Source organism: Rousettus aegyptiacus, unplaced genomic scaffold (assembly GCF_014176215.1).
Source record: "Rousettus aegyptiacus isolate mRouAeg1 unplaced genomic scaffold, mRouAeg1.p scaffold_m13_p_5, whole genome shotgun sequence".
Lineage (NCBI taxonomy): Eukaryota > Metazoa > Chordata > Mammalia > Chiroptera > Pteropodidae > Rousettus > Rousettus aegyptiacus.
Window position 1 is genome coordinate 22,120,476 of NW_023416308.1, and position 15,169 is coordinate 22,135,644.

The 15,169-nt window shown below is 39.6% G+C and overlaps 1 protein-coding gene across 5 annotated transcripts in view; it reads left to right on the forward strand.

The window, feature by feature from the left end:
• MYO1H (myosin IH) overlaps window positions 1-15,169 on the forward strand; it is a 97,761-nt gene that overhangs the window by 58,961 nt on the left and 23,631 nt on the right. For all 5 annotated transcript variants that reach the window (XM_016125013.2, XM_036221632.1, XM_016125014.2 and 2 more), the window contains 11 exons: window positions 337-417; window positions 2,641-2,820; window positions 5,004-5,102; window positions 5,912-6,025; window positions 6,330-6,401; window positions 7,052-7,171; window positions 8,297-8,364; window positions 8,693-8,798; window positions 9,088-9,168; window positions 11,067-11,158; window positions 12,651-12,745. In XM_016125013.2, coding sequence (XP_015980499.2) covers window positions 337-417; window positions 2,641-2,820; window positions 5,004-5,102; window positions 5,912-6,025; window positions 6,330-6,401; window positions 7,052-7,171; window positions 8,297-8,364; window positions 8,693-8,798; window positions 9,088-9,168; window positions 11,067-11,158; window positions 12,651-12,745 — 1,108 coding nt within the window. The remainder of the gene's footprint in view (window positions 1-336; window positions 418-2,640; window positions 2,821-5,003; window positions 5,103-5,911; window positions 6,026-6,329; window positions 6,402-7,051; window positions 7,172-8,296; window positions 8,365-8,692; window positions 8,799-9,087; window positions 9,169-11,066; window positions 11,159-12,650; window positions 12,746-15,169) is intronic.

Genomic DNA, 15,169 nt, shown 5'->3' on the forward strand with positions numbered 1-15,169 from the left:
TAGAAAAGCAAGGGCCTGGGGGCCTAAATGCCACTCCTGAGGCCATTTCTAATCTACTTCTAGGCTGGATTTTGAGGAGAAGATATTTTCCTTTCTTGAGGTCCAACCCCAGTATTTGGCATCAGATCCTCTGTAGTGATTCCTTCTTAGAAGATAAAGTATGGCTTTCATCCCTGGCTCCCGCTCCCTTCTCCATTTTCACAATAGGCATGGCTTTTGGGGTCAGGAATCTGACAGCATAGTGAGCTTAAATGACAGTGCATGATGATTTTGTTGACCCTCTCCTCTCCCTACTTCTTCTCTCCCCTCCTCCACCCCCCCATTTTGTATCCTAAGGCTTTTGGAAATGCCAAAACGCTCCGGAATGACAATTCCAGCAGATTTGGAAAATACATGGACGTCCAGTTTGACTTTAAGGTACATTGATGTTCCTGTTACTGGTTCATGGGGGCCCCTGAATTTGCTAGTGACAGACATTCAACCCAAGGCAACTTAAGGAGGGAGGAAGGGTACTTGTTGGCTCAAATAGCTGAAAAATCCAGCATTAGTACTAGTTTTGGGAAATGCAAATAAAGACCACAATAAGATACCATTTTATACCTTCGAGATGGACAGAAATTGAGAAGTCTAGTAATATTAGGCGTTGGCAAAGATGTGGATCATTAGGAAAGGTTATACATTGTTGGTAGGGGCTACGTTGGTACAAGCCATTTGGAAAACAATGTACTGTGAAGTTGAAATCACGTAATCTAAGGTGGAGACATTCCACCCCTAGTGATGTTCTTACTGATGTGCAAGCATGCCCACAACAGCACCGTTCATGATGGTAAAAGAACTGGAAAGAGCCAACATGTCTGGAGGACTGAATGTCCATCGGCAGGGCACTGGCTAGTTAAATTTGGGGTGCTCACACAATGAGGGGTTGTATGGCAGTGAGAGCAAATGAATGACAGCTATGCATAATATGGACAGACCTTGGGAATATATACTGTGTCAGTGTGATGCCAATTCTCATAAAGCTTGAAAACACTGTTTAGGCATCCATAATTATATGACATGGATCAGCAAACTTTTTCGCATAGGGCCATTTAGTAAATCTTTTAGGATTTGTGGGCCAAACAGCCTCTATTGCACCTACTAAATTCTGTTGTATCATGAAAGTAGCCAGAGATAATATGCAATAAATGAGTGTGGTTGTGTTCTGAAGGGTAGACAGAGTGCTCAAGGACACTTAATTCTGAGTGACAAAGTGACACTTAGACTGGAGAATAGTACTCAGCTGAGTATTGAGTGTTCTGATAAGCACAGGATTCCCCAGAGGCTGGTGCATGGACCTCCGCTGGTTGTACATAGACTTTGAGAAGAATTTAATAGCTATACATACTTTAAACTTTTTATTGAAATTCAACACACATCCTGGAAAGGATACAGATCACTAATACAACTTGGTAAATTTTTACATATGTCTCTACCTGTGTAACCACCACTCAGATCAAGATATAAAAATGTCTCACCCTTAGAAGATTCTCCCACTCTTCTCTGACAATATCCCCCTTCCCGAAGGGTTACCACTGTTCCGACCTCTGTAATCAGATTAATTGTACTAGTACATTACATTTTGTGTCTGGTTTCTGTCAATCAACATTTGATCTGTGAGATTCATCCGTGTCACTGCATGTAGCGTGATTCATTTTTTGATTGACTTTTATCGCCATTTACCTGTTTCCCTGTTGGTGGACATTTGGGTTGTTTCCAGTTTGGGGCTATTGAAAATAGTGCCCTGAGCATCCTTGTACATGTCTTTTAGTAGACTCATGCATTCATTTATGTTGAGCGTATACCCAGAAGTGGCACTGCTGTGTTCTTACCAGAAAAGTGTTGATCATTGATGACAGTTCCAGTTGCTCCATGCCCTTGCCAGCATTTGGTATGTCAGCCCTTTTAGTTTTAGGTGTCTCTGGTGGGGTATAGTTCTTTCTCATTGTAATTTCTGTTTTTATCTCCCTGATAATTAATGAAGTTTTGCAAATTGGCCACTTAAAAATCTTCTATGTTAAAGTCTTTTGCTCATTTTTAATCAGGCTGGGTTTTTTTTTTTTTTTTCCTTATTGATTTGCAAGAGTTCTGTATATATTCTGGAATGCGAATCCTTTACTGGATATATTAAAAATAATTTAGTGTGATTGATACAAGGATATGTAAGCAGACCAATGAACCAGAATAGTGTCCAGGAAGACCTCCAGGTATAGGCCACCTACTTGACTCATGACAGAAGCACCACCGTGATTCAGCAGGGAGAGGACTGGCTTTTTTAGTAAATGGTGCTGACCAACTGGAAATTCATAGGGATAAAAAGACCTTTGACCCCCTATCTCACACCATAATCAAAAATTAATTAGTGATCCATTATAATCCTAAACACGAATAGTAAAACAATCATACTTCTAGACAAAAACACAAAAAAAATCTTCATTGTCTTGGAGTAGGCAAAAACCTTTTTAAACAGAGCCCAGAAAACACTAATCATAGAAGACCGATAGATCAGACTTCATTCAGAATTTCTATTCCTCAGAAGACATCAGTAAGAGAGAGTGTCTTGGTTATTGTTGTCATTGCTGCATTTTTTGTCCTGTTTTGAAGGGCATTCCTGTAGGCGGGCATATCATCGGTTACTTGATAGAAAAGTCTCGTGTCGTCTATCAAAACCAGGGTGAGCGGAATTTCCACATCTTCTACCAGCTGCTACAGGGTGGCGAAGAGGAGCTCCTTGCTTACCTGGGACTGGAGCGAGACCCCAAGCTGTACAAATACCTTTCACAGGTCGGAAGAGCCAGCACCTGGCTTCGATGACCCTTCGGGGAATGGATCAGGGGTATTTGTGGGGGCTTCTATGGGGTGTCCAAGAACTTTCTTCTTACTGTTATGAAGATAACCTACAGACTGGTTTCTTGACACTTATCAAAACCCCTCCTTGTATGCCTGCCAGGTGTATCATCTTGGTAAAGTCAACATATAGGGGAGTGGTTCGCTGCTCCTGCTGAAATTAGAATCAGCTGAGGAGCTTTGTAAACATACAAATGCCTGGGTTCTACCCTCCAGAGATTCAAATTTAATTGATCTGGAGTGGAGCCTGGACATCAGCATTGTTTTAACACTTCCCTGTGATTATAAATGTAATTAAATTAATCCTCAATGATTCTAAGGCACAGTGAGGCGAGAACTGCTGGTCTAGGTGTGATGGAAACTCGCTGTCCATCTATGTCCACAGCTTATGTTCCATTGTCTTGCCTTCAAATCTAGTTTGGAAAAGGCTTTTTGCACCTTCCTGCCTTCCATTCTAAGAACTGTTAGCTGCAAAGTGAACATCCTCCCTTAAGCAATAGTGTAGGCCATTCCTATAAGCAATCTTGAGATCTAGAGTTGTAAAATTGACTCTCTGAATTTAACTTCCCAGAACTAATTTTCCTGCAGCCAGTACTAAGGTTCTAGGATGCCCACTATATAGCACCTATCAGTATTTGATGTCACTGGTGCCTTTTTGTCCCAAGGTTTTTGGATTTTTCTGCTCACTGGGTCTGGCTTTGAGTGGAGATCACTTGGCAGAGTGAAGGTAGAGACACAATTTGAGAAAGAGAAAACAAGGACCAACATTTCATAGTAAGTCATGAAAAGAAATGACTGAAATTTATCTTGAAAAATGAAGCTAAATATTGAAAATAAACAAATCTCATGATCTCATTTTAATAGTTAACACACTTTGTGTTCATTCTTAGAACAAAGAATAAATCAAATTTTATTTTTTTTTCTTTTCGAGGACCAAATATTTCCAGCTAAGCCACATTTGGCTTTCCATAGCATGATCAGTGAGAATCAATTTGTAAAAATATGAAAGCTTCATCCATTTTCCCAAGGGCTTCTCCCAACCTTTGGTAATCAAATCATTCTCTTTGGGAAGGTATCATGTCGTTATAATTTTTTTTTCTGGCCAGATTAATTTGGCCAGATTCTCATGACACAATGACTTTGGAAATGGTCTAAGAATTGGTATTCTTTTGATCGATTTCATGGTGTCTGTAACTTTGGCAAGCTATGTGGCTTTACTTTGCTGTGTATTTGCACTGCTTCTAAAGCTCTAGGTAGGTGTACTCAAAGGACGGACTTGCACAGACCCTGCCCTTGGTGGGCAGGAGCAGATGCTGCTGACCCTGTGGGAAAAGGGATATTTGAGATTTAACACTGGCTAGTTCACTGGTGAATATTTTCATGGTATGACGCCTTTAGCTTCCCTATGCAACAAGGAAATCTTTTAAGATAACAAATCTTCAGATCACCAGAAAATTAAGAATACCCTGTATTCCAAAAGCAAAATAACAACAACAACAACAACAACAACAACAAAAACCTCTCATCTAGAATGTTTTATGACATTGGTCCATCTGTTATTTATTTAAAAGACAACTTCTAGAGTTAGTGAGAAAAGTCTTATCTCACCTCTGCTGGCGATCATTTCCACATACACCGTGTTTCTTTAAATGCCAAATTTTATTTCCTTGAATGAGAGTCATCTTCCATCTAGTCCTGCAGTGAAGTTTTTGTTGGTGGTGGCCACATGTGTCAAGATTGTTTTCTGAATTTAAGCACTGACATTCCCTTCTGTGTTTCAGCAGGTATTTATTGAGATAAGTGTCTTCAATTTATTTAGCAAAAATGGCAAGAAAAACTCTTTTAAAAAACACATCAAAAGATATATTACTAATATATTAACTTTGAAAGTTTTCCCGAGCAGAGATTTTTAAATAAAATTTCAAATAAATTTGAATAAAGCAGCAGTCGACAAATCATCACATGCTAGATGATTAAAGTAAAACATATTTTCATAGTTTAGAATGTTATGGAACTAGCTCTTGCATGCTTGGAGAGAAAACCTTTTTGATTTAGGAATAGGTCTTCACATGCCTATCTTCATAAAAATGCCATTAAGCGACCCATTTCTGTGTCAACAGGGTCATGGTGCCAACGAGTCATCTATTAATGACAAGAATGACTGGAACACTGTTTCCAATGCCTTTTCTGTCATTGATTTTACTGAAGATGACCTTGAGGTATGGGTCCTGGGGGCAGAAATGCCAGTAGGTCTGGGATTGAGGAGATGATTTTAGTTTCCTGGTGATTGCACGGTAGGGTTACCAGATTCAGCAAATAAAAATGTGGGACACCTACTTACATTTTAATTTCAGATAAGCAGTGACTTGATTTTTTAGTATATCACAACATCACATGGGACTACTTACACTAAAAAATCAATCATTACTTATTTGAAATTCAAATGTCAACTGGGTGCTCTGCATTTTTCTGGCATCTCTGTTTTTCCAGTGTTGTGTGGAAGGAGGAGGTGATGTTTCTTCTTTCTCTCAAGTTCAGTCTCAAATATTTAAATCTCATAGATGTTCACAGATAATGAATTCTCATAGAATTATTATTTACATTCCTGTTTTGAAACAGATGAGCAAATCGGAGGATTTGTAAGCATGATTTTTACATCTTTTTGTCTTTTTAAAAAATTATTAAACGATTAATCTTTCAAGACCAGAATATGATTCAAATACATGTGTCTAGGACGCTAGCATTTGAACATTAAATAGTTTATCTGGTGGAGGGATCTAAAAATAGAAGTGTCCTGTACTGGAGATTGAGGCATCTTTCCCACCTTCTGCTGCCGGGGCTCTTCCTCCCCCTTCCCTCAATATCTGAAGTGGAAGTGGATATGAGAAAGGAAGAAATTCGGTTATGTAAGCTCGGGGCTGGAAGTGGGAAGAAGGGTGGTTTTCTTTCGAGTATCTCCTCTGCTGACATTTATCCATTAGGCAGCCGCGTCTTCTCTCCCTGTCCTCACCACTTTCCACATCCCTAGAATCTCTTTGGAATTATTGCCAGCATCCTACACCTGGGGAATGTTTGTTTTGGAGAGAACCTCCAAGGCTGCGCCATCATACCAGTCACCCAGGAGATCAAGTGGATAGCCAAGGTGATGTCTGCCTTCAGAGGTGGGGAGGGCGGGGAGGGGAGGGAGGCAGCTGGATGGCAGTGGTCCAAATGGCTCAGACCACGTTCTTCCATCTGGTACCGGTTGGGAGCTCCAAAGAGCGTAGGGGTGGGTGAGAACGTGGGTAAAAGCCAGGTGGTTGGAAGATCTAATGTGGTCTGTTTTGCATTAAAGCACGGTTATCAGCCAGGGCAGAGAACCCTGCGCCTGGAAACTCCACAAACTCTTTATAAGCTAGCAAGTAAAATCGGGTCACTGAATGGCATTTTGGTTTCCATTTATTCAGCTCCTGGGCGTCCAACCATCGGTCCTTTTGGAAGCTCTCACCCATAGAAAGATCGAAACCAAAACCGAGGAGGTAAAATGGCTCTGGGTGGAAATGTACCTGCCCTCCCCACTGCTGCTGCCAGCAGGGTGGTGGCCCCAGGGGAGGCCAGACCCCTGAAACGGGCCCGCCAGGTCCTGCACGGTCCACCTCCTGCCTTAACTTCCCCGTCCCTCACCACCGCACTGTCGCTAGTTCTCCATGCCTCACGCTCACCATGCCTTCCCTGTGCAGGGTCTTCGCATACGCCGTTCTCTCAACTGGGGCACTCTTCCTTACGTTTCATCTAGTTGATGGCTCCTCATCCTTTAGTCCCCAGGGGTCACGCTCTCAAGGAGCCCTCCCTGCCCATCCCACCCCTACCCTACAGCACCATATGTATCTCTGTATGGTACTTGTCACTCCGCTTAAGAACAGCCTGATTCGTCTTTGTGGGACTTACTGACTGTCCCACCATGCCACCTCCTGCAAATGTGAGTCCAGCCCACAAAGGCTTGAATGGTCTTTGCCTTGACTGTGTCTCAGCCCAGGACAGTGCCTGGCACTCAAAAAATGGCTACTCTGTGTGTGTGTACAGAGGGGGGAAGCATCTTTCCACAGCACGTATCCTTCGCTGATCATCATTTGAAAACTCGGGGCTTTTTTTTAAACCTCTGTAAAGATGCACCTGTTGTTCTTCTCAGGTGATATGCCCACTGACGCTAGAACTCTCTCTCTACGCTAGAGATGCAATGGCGAAGACTGTTTATGGACGAATGTTCACTTGGTTGGTCAACAAAATCAATTCCTCCTTAGTGAACAAGGTTAGCCCATACATTTCGGATGCCTTGCTCTCACTAACATGGTAATGTGTTGTAATCAACATCATGACTCGAAACGGTTTGTGAGAATTGACTGTAAGCTCCCATGGGCAGGATGGTAGCTTATCACACCTACATTTTAGCCCTTAGTAGGCTTACAAAAATGCATGCTGGGTGATTTTTGCAGTGTGTCCCAACGTACGGGACGCACAGCATTCGAAATATGCCAGATGGGTTTAAGTGTACACAGAAGTTTTCTATTTTAACAGTAGTATATTTAATGTGTATCAGAAAAAAACACAACTCTTTGGAACTCACCCTATGGTCACATTTTTCTTTTTAAATGGAATGATTTAAATGAAAAAGGGAATTTACTCAAAGCTAGAAATTAAGGAAATGATACAAAGACACAAGGTATGTGAAGGCGATGAAACTCACGGAGGTAGGACACAGTGGACAGATTTGGGAGGCATCAACTCAGTGCAGGCGTCCCTCAGAGATATCGTGGGTGTGGTTCCAGACCATCACAATAAAGCAAGTGTCACAATAAAGCAGGTCTTTATCTTTTTGCTGGTGGAAGGTCTGTTCTTCAATTTGTAAAAATGCAACATCTGTGAAGTGTAATAAAGTGAAGCACACAAAAAAAGGTGTGTCTGTACACCACACAGATATTAAATTGTGTCCCTTTCTAAAAATAGGCATATTCTCTTTAAGTATCCATCCTCTCCTGACAGCACTGGGTCTTCTATATAAAATGATATCCATATCACCTGCCCTGTCCCGTAGATAAACATCTCCTTGGCTGCTCATAGGTCTTTTCCTTTTCTTCTTTTTAGATTGAATGTAGTCTTGGGAGGCTGAGGAGGGTTGAAGCAAGGAACTAAATCAGAAGGGGAAGGTCTCACTGCTCAAGTGATGGATATGGAAGCTGGGATGGGATCCGGGCAGGCTGCAGGCAGGAGGAGTGGGCTGGGAAAAGTATTCCCACCCTAAGGTTGTTCTGTGAGCCGTTGTTGGAGAGAGAAAGCAAGTGTTACTAGCCAAATCTCAGATTTGGGGGCAGCTATCGGGTTTTGAATGTCACAAAGTAAAAGAACCTAATGATGAACAGTATGTTATTCTGACTAGGAGTTCACCAAGAAAACTGTCATTGGATTGCTGGATATCTATGGCTTTGAAGTCTTCGACAAGAATGGGTGAGTTTGTTATTGCCTACCAGTCCTTTGTTCTTCTTCAAGGTATCAGTGTGGTTTAAGGCATCTCTTATTAGAATTGATTTTCCTGTCCCCAGAAGTTCTCCAGATTTGCATGGTCCCTAATTCAAAGATTGTTTCAGAAGTGGAATAACCGTAAAAAATGCAAATATCTTTTAGTTGACTCTTATGATATATTTTATAAATTATTTGATTAATAAGTGCTTTGCTTTTTCTATATTAAAAACATCCTTAAAAATAGTAAATACAGTTTTTTAAAAAATTGGCTCACTTGCATAGCTTTACTTATTTAAATCTTTCGCATCTCCAGTTTTGAACAGTTCTGTATAAATTACTGCAATGAGAAACTCCAGCAACTGTTGATTGAGAGAACCCTAAAAGCGGAACAGGCAGAATATGAAATGGAAGGTATAGAGGTAAAGGTTTTGATGTTTCTCTTCATTTGATTTCTTAATCTAGTGAAATGTTCACCTAAGAATGTTTTTTCATTGGTAATTTTTCCTGATTAGTACTAAGAATTATTTTTCACACCTTCTCTGCTTGTTTCCTGGGAAATTATTTTGATTTTCAGAAAGTATTATTATTATTTTTTAATATTAGAGATAATCAGATTGGGGGGGAAAGTTGGGAAATCAATTAAAAAGATATCTATTTTACGCTCATCTAAATCCGTCTTGGAGAATTCATTCCTCTTTGTCATTTTAGTGGGAGCCAATTCAGTATTTCAACAACAAGATCATCTGTGATTTGGTAGAAGAGAGACACAAAGGAATCATTTCCATTTTGGTAAGACAGTTAATCTGGACCTGGAGCCTATTCACATGGCGTTTGCAATACATGGCAGAACTTTTCCCCACGTTTATGAAGGTTCAAGAGTGGAATCCACTAGATAATTAAAACGTACGAGTTGTGAGGTTTTTTTTTTTCTTTTTTTTCCCCTGAATTCTTGCTCAGAGATTTGGGTCAAGATTTCTCCTCTCATTTCAATTTACAGACCTACATTATAGCCCATCTGGAGATAACAAGGAAAGGCCTTTGAAACGAGAGCATGCATTATCGATCTTCCGTAGATGTGAAAGAATGAGCCAGAAAATGGGATCCAGTATAGGCAGGTGTTTGGTGGCAGTTGGGAAGGGGCTACTTTCATGCTTAGCACTTGGCAGTAAGCCAAAAAACGTAAAGGAAGACTTCACAAAGAGCATCCATGGAGTTTGAGTTGAGGCTCCTTGGGGTGGACTTGTGACCTCGTTTTGAACTATCGTGGCTTTTGAGAACATCAGTGTTCTCAAATCCACAATTGTTCCAGTTCAAACATCAATTTTTAAAATAAAGTCTAAGGGCCAATGAGAAATGATTTCCTCACCTTTTCATTCAGGATTGTCTGCACCATGATTTGCCTCCTTTTTAACAAAAATAATTGGTTTCCTTTTTCCTCTTGCTCCATCCCCACCTAACCACCATGTGAACGCAGTATTGTAAAGCACAGCAGGGATACTAATGGGTAGTGACTAGTTCCCAGGAATGTGGGCACCACCTGGACTCAAGTCCCAGCCCCAGTTGCTTATTAGCTATGTAACCTTAGGCAGGTGTCTTAACCTCTCTGAGTTCCAGTTTCATCATCATTAAATATGTACAATGATAACTGCACTTACCTCGGAGAGCAGCTGTAAGGACAAATTAAGTGAGATAATTCATGCAGAGGGCTTAGCGCTATGCCTAGTCCATGGTAGGCATGCAGACTCCATTCAACAAATACTTGCCAAATACGTACACTGTGCCAGGATTGTGCCCTGTGCTTTGGGACACAGCATTGGACAAAACAGACCAAAATCCCTGCACTCACATGGAGAGAGTGACAGCAAACAGGTTGATGGGCAAAATGTGTAGATTGTGCAGTGGAGAAAAAAGAAAACAATTAGATGTGCTGGAGAGGGGAGCTCAATTTTAGGTAAGTTGGTTAAGGAAGGACTCACTGAGAAGGTGACATTTGACCTGACGAAGACTTGAAGGAGGTGAGGACACAGGCCGTGTGGACATCTGGGGAAGCACGTTCCTGGAAGCAAGGACTGACGTTAAGCTAGCATACATGCATTCAGTGTTCATGTGGATCGCTAGATGAGTATTTTAAAATCTTTTAGAAATAAATCTTTGTTTCCATTTCATTTTCCATAGATAAGATTAGAAAGCATAGAAATGCTACGTTATAAGGGCTGTCTCACCAACCTTAACCGTGGTTTTGTTTTGTTTTGTTTTGTTTTAATAAAAGCTACAAGGTTGATTGATTCATCCTTAATTTTTTAAGATGATCAATTAAATGTTGTCACCGTTGAGAAAGGCGCAGCTTGAGAAATATGAAAGGTTAGACTCAACTGGTTTTATAGCTTGCTTTTCATGAAGGCTTTGCTCCTAGCAAAAGGGGATATGCTCTTGGAGTTGTTGTTGTTGTTGTTGTTGTTTTTTATGGAATTTCCAGTCTCTCTGGTTCCACAATCCCCTTATCAAATCCAAGAAACTGAGCACATGTGATGGCTGAGCCACCCTACCCTGAAATATTCACCTGAACTCGTGCGAGATGACAGTATTTTAGTCCAGTACATTCTGCCACAGCGGGTAAAAGCATTTAAACTTGGAATTGATGGAGTGTGATCCTATGGATTGAGGCTTTTTTTTTTTTTCTTCTGAAGGATGAAGAATGTATTCGTCCTGGTCCTGCGACAGACTTGAGCTTCTTGGAAAAACTGGAAGAGAAAGTGGGCAAGCACGCACATTTCCAAACGTATGTATCTCATTTGACAGCTGTTGCGTGGAGGAAGATCATTGTATATCTTTTTCCTTGGGTATGCTGGCAGTGTTCCCCAGGAGTACAGCTACTTCTTCATAATAGAAATATCATTATGATACAGCAAAACATACAATGGGTCTTCGAATAATGTCATTTCATTCTAACATTGACAAGATGCCATAGGAACTTAACTCTTATTTACCTCAATTAGCCTATGGTAAAATTGGTTTCATTATATGCTGTTTTGCCACATTTCCAAGAACCTATTCACGATGTTAAGTGAGGAGTTACTGTATATGCATACCTTTTCTTAGTGAAAATCAAACTCTAATGATTTCCAAGTCAGAAAAATTTAAAGATGTTGTATCTTGCTTTATTCATGATCATTTCATATTGGACATGTCCACATGCATGAGATGGTCTTTTTTTAAAAAAAAAAAAATTCAGGTATAATATACGTACAGTAACATGTATACCTGAAGCATATAACCCAAAGAATTTTATATTTGTGTGTACCCACATAACCACCACACAGATCCAAACATAGAGCATTTACATTATCCCAGAAAATCAGCTAGAAATAAATTCAGTCTTTGAGATGAAGAAAGAATTTAAGAGCATACATATGCTCTGGAGTCAGAGGCCTGATTTTGAATCCCAGCTCAGCCACTTACTAGACACATAACTATGGGCAAGAAACACTCGTGCATCTGAGTTTCCCCTTCAATAATATGGGGATATTAATATACCTACCATATAGCATTGTAAATGACTACATAAATCATCTAGTACAATTTTTGGCCATAGTAAGGATTCAGTAAATGGTAGTGGCTTTATCAAAACTGTTGTAGGATATCAAAAAGATAAGTAAATGTAATTGGATAAGTCAATGACTCAAGATTGGAAAAATAAATTGTGGTACATTCGCAAATCGTTGGCCATTAGAAAGAACAATCTCTAACTATGCAATGACGTGGGTAAATCACACACATGTAAACAAGAGAAGTCATTGAGCTGTATAAATCTAGGCTATGTGCACTGTCAATATACATGTCTAGCTGTTTCAAGAAAAAGTTATTTAAAAATTACGAAGCACCACTATCTGAAAAATGATATTGCATGAGTATTTTAGTCTCTTAACATCATAAAAATATAAGGTAGTAAAATTGTTTCTTTGCTATCACCTAGAAAAATAAAAACTACTTCATTGTACAAATAAACATATTCCTGTGATTCAGGTATGTTTCTTTTTCCTCAGTGCTCATGAGAAGGAAGGCTCTCATTTTAGAGAGACCTTGATTTGTAGCAGATGAAATCAGGCAGCGAAGGTTTCTGGGAGCTGCTGTATGTGGTTAGCTTTCAGTGCCGGCCTTCGGTTGATTGTCGTGGTCCTAAACACCTTTTCAGAGACCTCTCCGTCTGCTTATGCGCTGGTGCATTTTGTTGCCATGCGGTAGAAAGGTTCAGCTCTCGTTTGTTTCTGTAGCCGGAAGCTGGCAGGTCCTAAGGGCCGAAAGAGGATTGGCTGGATGGAGTTCCGCCTCTTCCACTACGCAGGAGAGGTCACATACTGCACCAAAGGTGAGTGTCCTGGGGGCCACAGGCCACAAGTAACAGCCATGCAGATGCCTGTGTCGGCTGAAGAAATACCGCACACCCATTGCCACTCGTCCCCTAGCCCCACATTTGAAGCGTGCCATTTGAAGTCTTTTAAAATTTATTTACTACGTGTATATATATATCCACTTTGAGATAATTCACACATCATATATTTCACCCATTTAAAGTATACAATTCAATAGTTTTTAGTGTATTCATTACATATAGTTGCGTAACCATCACCAAAGTCAATTTTAAAACATTTCATCACTCCCAAAAGAAGCTTACACACATTAGCAGTCACTCCCCATTTTCTTTCAAACTCATCCCCCACAGCCCTAGGCAACAAATCAATCTGCTCCGTCTTTGTAGATTTGTCGATTTTGTATATTCTTTATAAATGGAAACATACAATATGTGGTCTTTTCTGCCTAACTTCTTTCACTTTGCATGTTTTTAAGATTCATTCATTGTGTCATTCCTTTTTGTTGCCAAATAATCCATTGTATGGATATATACCACATTTTGTTTATATATTTATCACTTGATGGGCATTGGGTTGTTTACACTTCTTGGCTGTTATGAATAATGCTACTCTGAACATGCCTGTATATGTGTTCGTGTGGACATATGTTTCCGTCTTTCTTGGGTAGATACATAGGAGTGGGTTGTTGGTCATATGGTAACTCTATGCTAAACCATTTGAGTCCCTGCCAAGTTGTTTCTAAGTGGTTGCATTATTTTACCTTCCCATTAGCAGTGTATGAGGTTTCTGATTTCTCCATATCCTCATCAACACATGTTATTGTCTGTCTGTTCATTCCAGCCAGCCTAGTGGATGTGAATACTATATCTATTCTGGTTTTGATTTGCATTTCCCTAATGACTAAAGATGCTGAGCATCTTTTCATGTGGTTATAGGCCATTTTCATATCTTCCTTGGAGAAACATCTATTCAGATCCTTTGCCCGTTTTAAAAATTAGTTTATCTTCTTTTAATGGACTTGTAAGAGTTCTTCATATATTCTGGATTCAAGTTCCTTATCAGCTATATGATTTGCAAGTATTTTCTCTAATCTGTGGTTGTCTTTTCACTTCCTTAATGGTTTCCTTCGAAGCCCTGAAGTTCTTTTTATAAAGTCCATTTTACTTTTTTCTACTTAATATAATATTTTCGAACCTCATCCATGTTGCTACTCCTTTTTTATTGGCAAGTAATGTTCCACTGCATAGATATACCACATTTTATTTATGCATTCATCAGTTTATAGACATTTGTTTACACTTTTTGGCTATTTTAAGTAATAATCCTATGAATATTTTCTTTCAAAATAGTTTTAAAACATTTTCTTTAGTTACTCTCGATTTTGGTTCTAAATTATTTTTACTTCTAAATAAGTTTATTTCTCTAAGAATCTTTAAAAAGTTATAGAACATGTATTAGGTTTTTTCCCCCTTAAATACAGAGTGGTATAAAAAAGAAAAACTTTAAGTAGGACAAATATTTCCATTTAATAATCTATTGATTTTTGTTTAAAGAATAATAGTAATACCTATGTAAGGTGGAAATTGCTGACAGCACAGAAAAGCACAAAAAGAAAATTAAAAGCCCCTTTTACCCATCATCTCCCCTGAAGTGGCCACAAGAGCCAAGAGATTCTTGTTATTCTGTTTTGTATTTTTGCATTTTTCACTTAAGGAATATTGGAGATCATTTGGATTCCAACTAACATTAATTGAGCACTTACTCTGGCCATCGTCCCAAGTGTTTTAACCTCTGTTGTTCACTTAAACATCACAGAACCCAGTGAGGTGGGGGAGTATTATTATCCCCCTTTTAATCTATGAGGCAACTGAGCTCGGAGAAATTAAGTAAATTGCCCAACGTCACACAGCTACTAAGGGTATAGAGTTGGGGTATAGACTTGCCTTTTTGCCTCTAGACCTGCATGCACTCTTCACAGAAGAATACAGACTCTACCACATTTCTTTTGAAACGCTACAGGCATTCCCCGTAGGGATGTATTCTGTCATCTATTTGACACAGTTTGTTTCCAACTTTGTCTCTTACACTACTGCGTCTGATGTCTTTGTATATTTTACTTGGCCAACTTGTGCACATTATATACATAGGATAAATTCCTGGAAGTGGCATTGCTGAGGTAAGGGTTCTGTCAGACTTAGTTCTGACCACTTCTTGGTATATACACAAAAGACTTGAAAGCAGGGATTTGAATGGGTATTCGTACACCCATGTCTATAGCAGCATTATTTACAATAGCCAGAAGGTGAAAACAACCCAGGTTTCCATTGATGGATGAATGGATAAACAAAACGTGGTATATAAAAACCAATAGAACATTATTCAGCCATAAAAAGGAAGTATAACACATGTTACAAACGTGG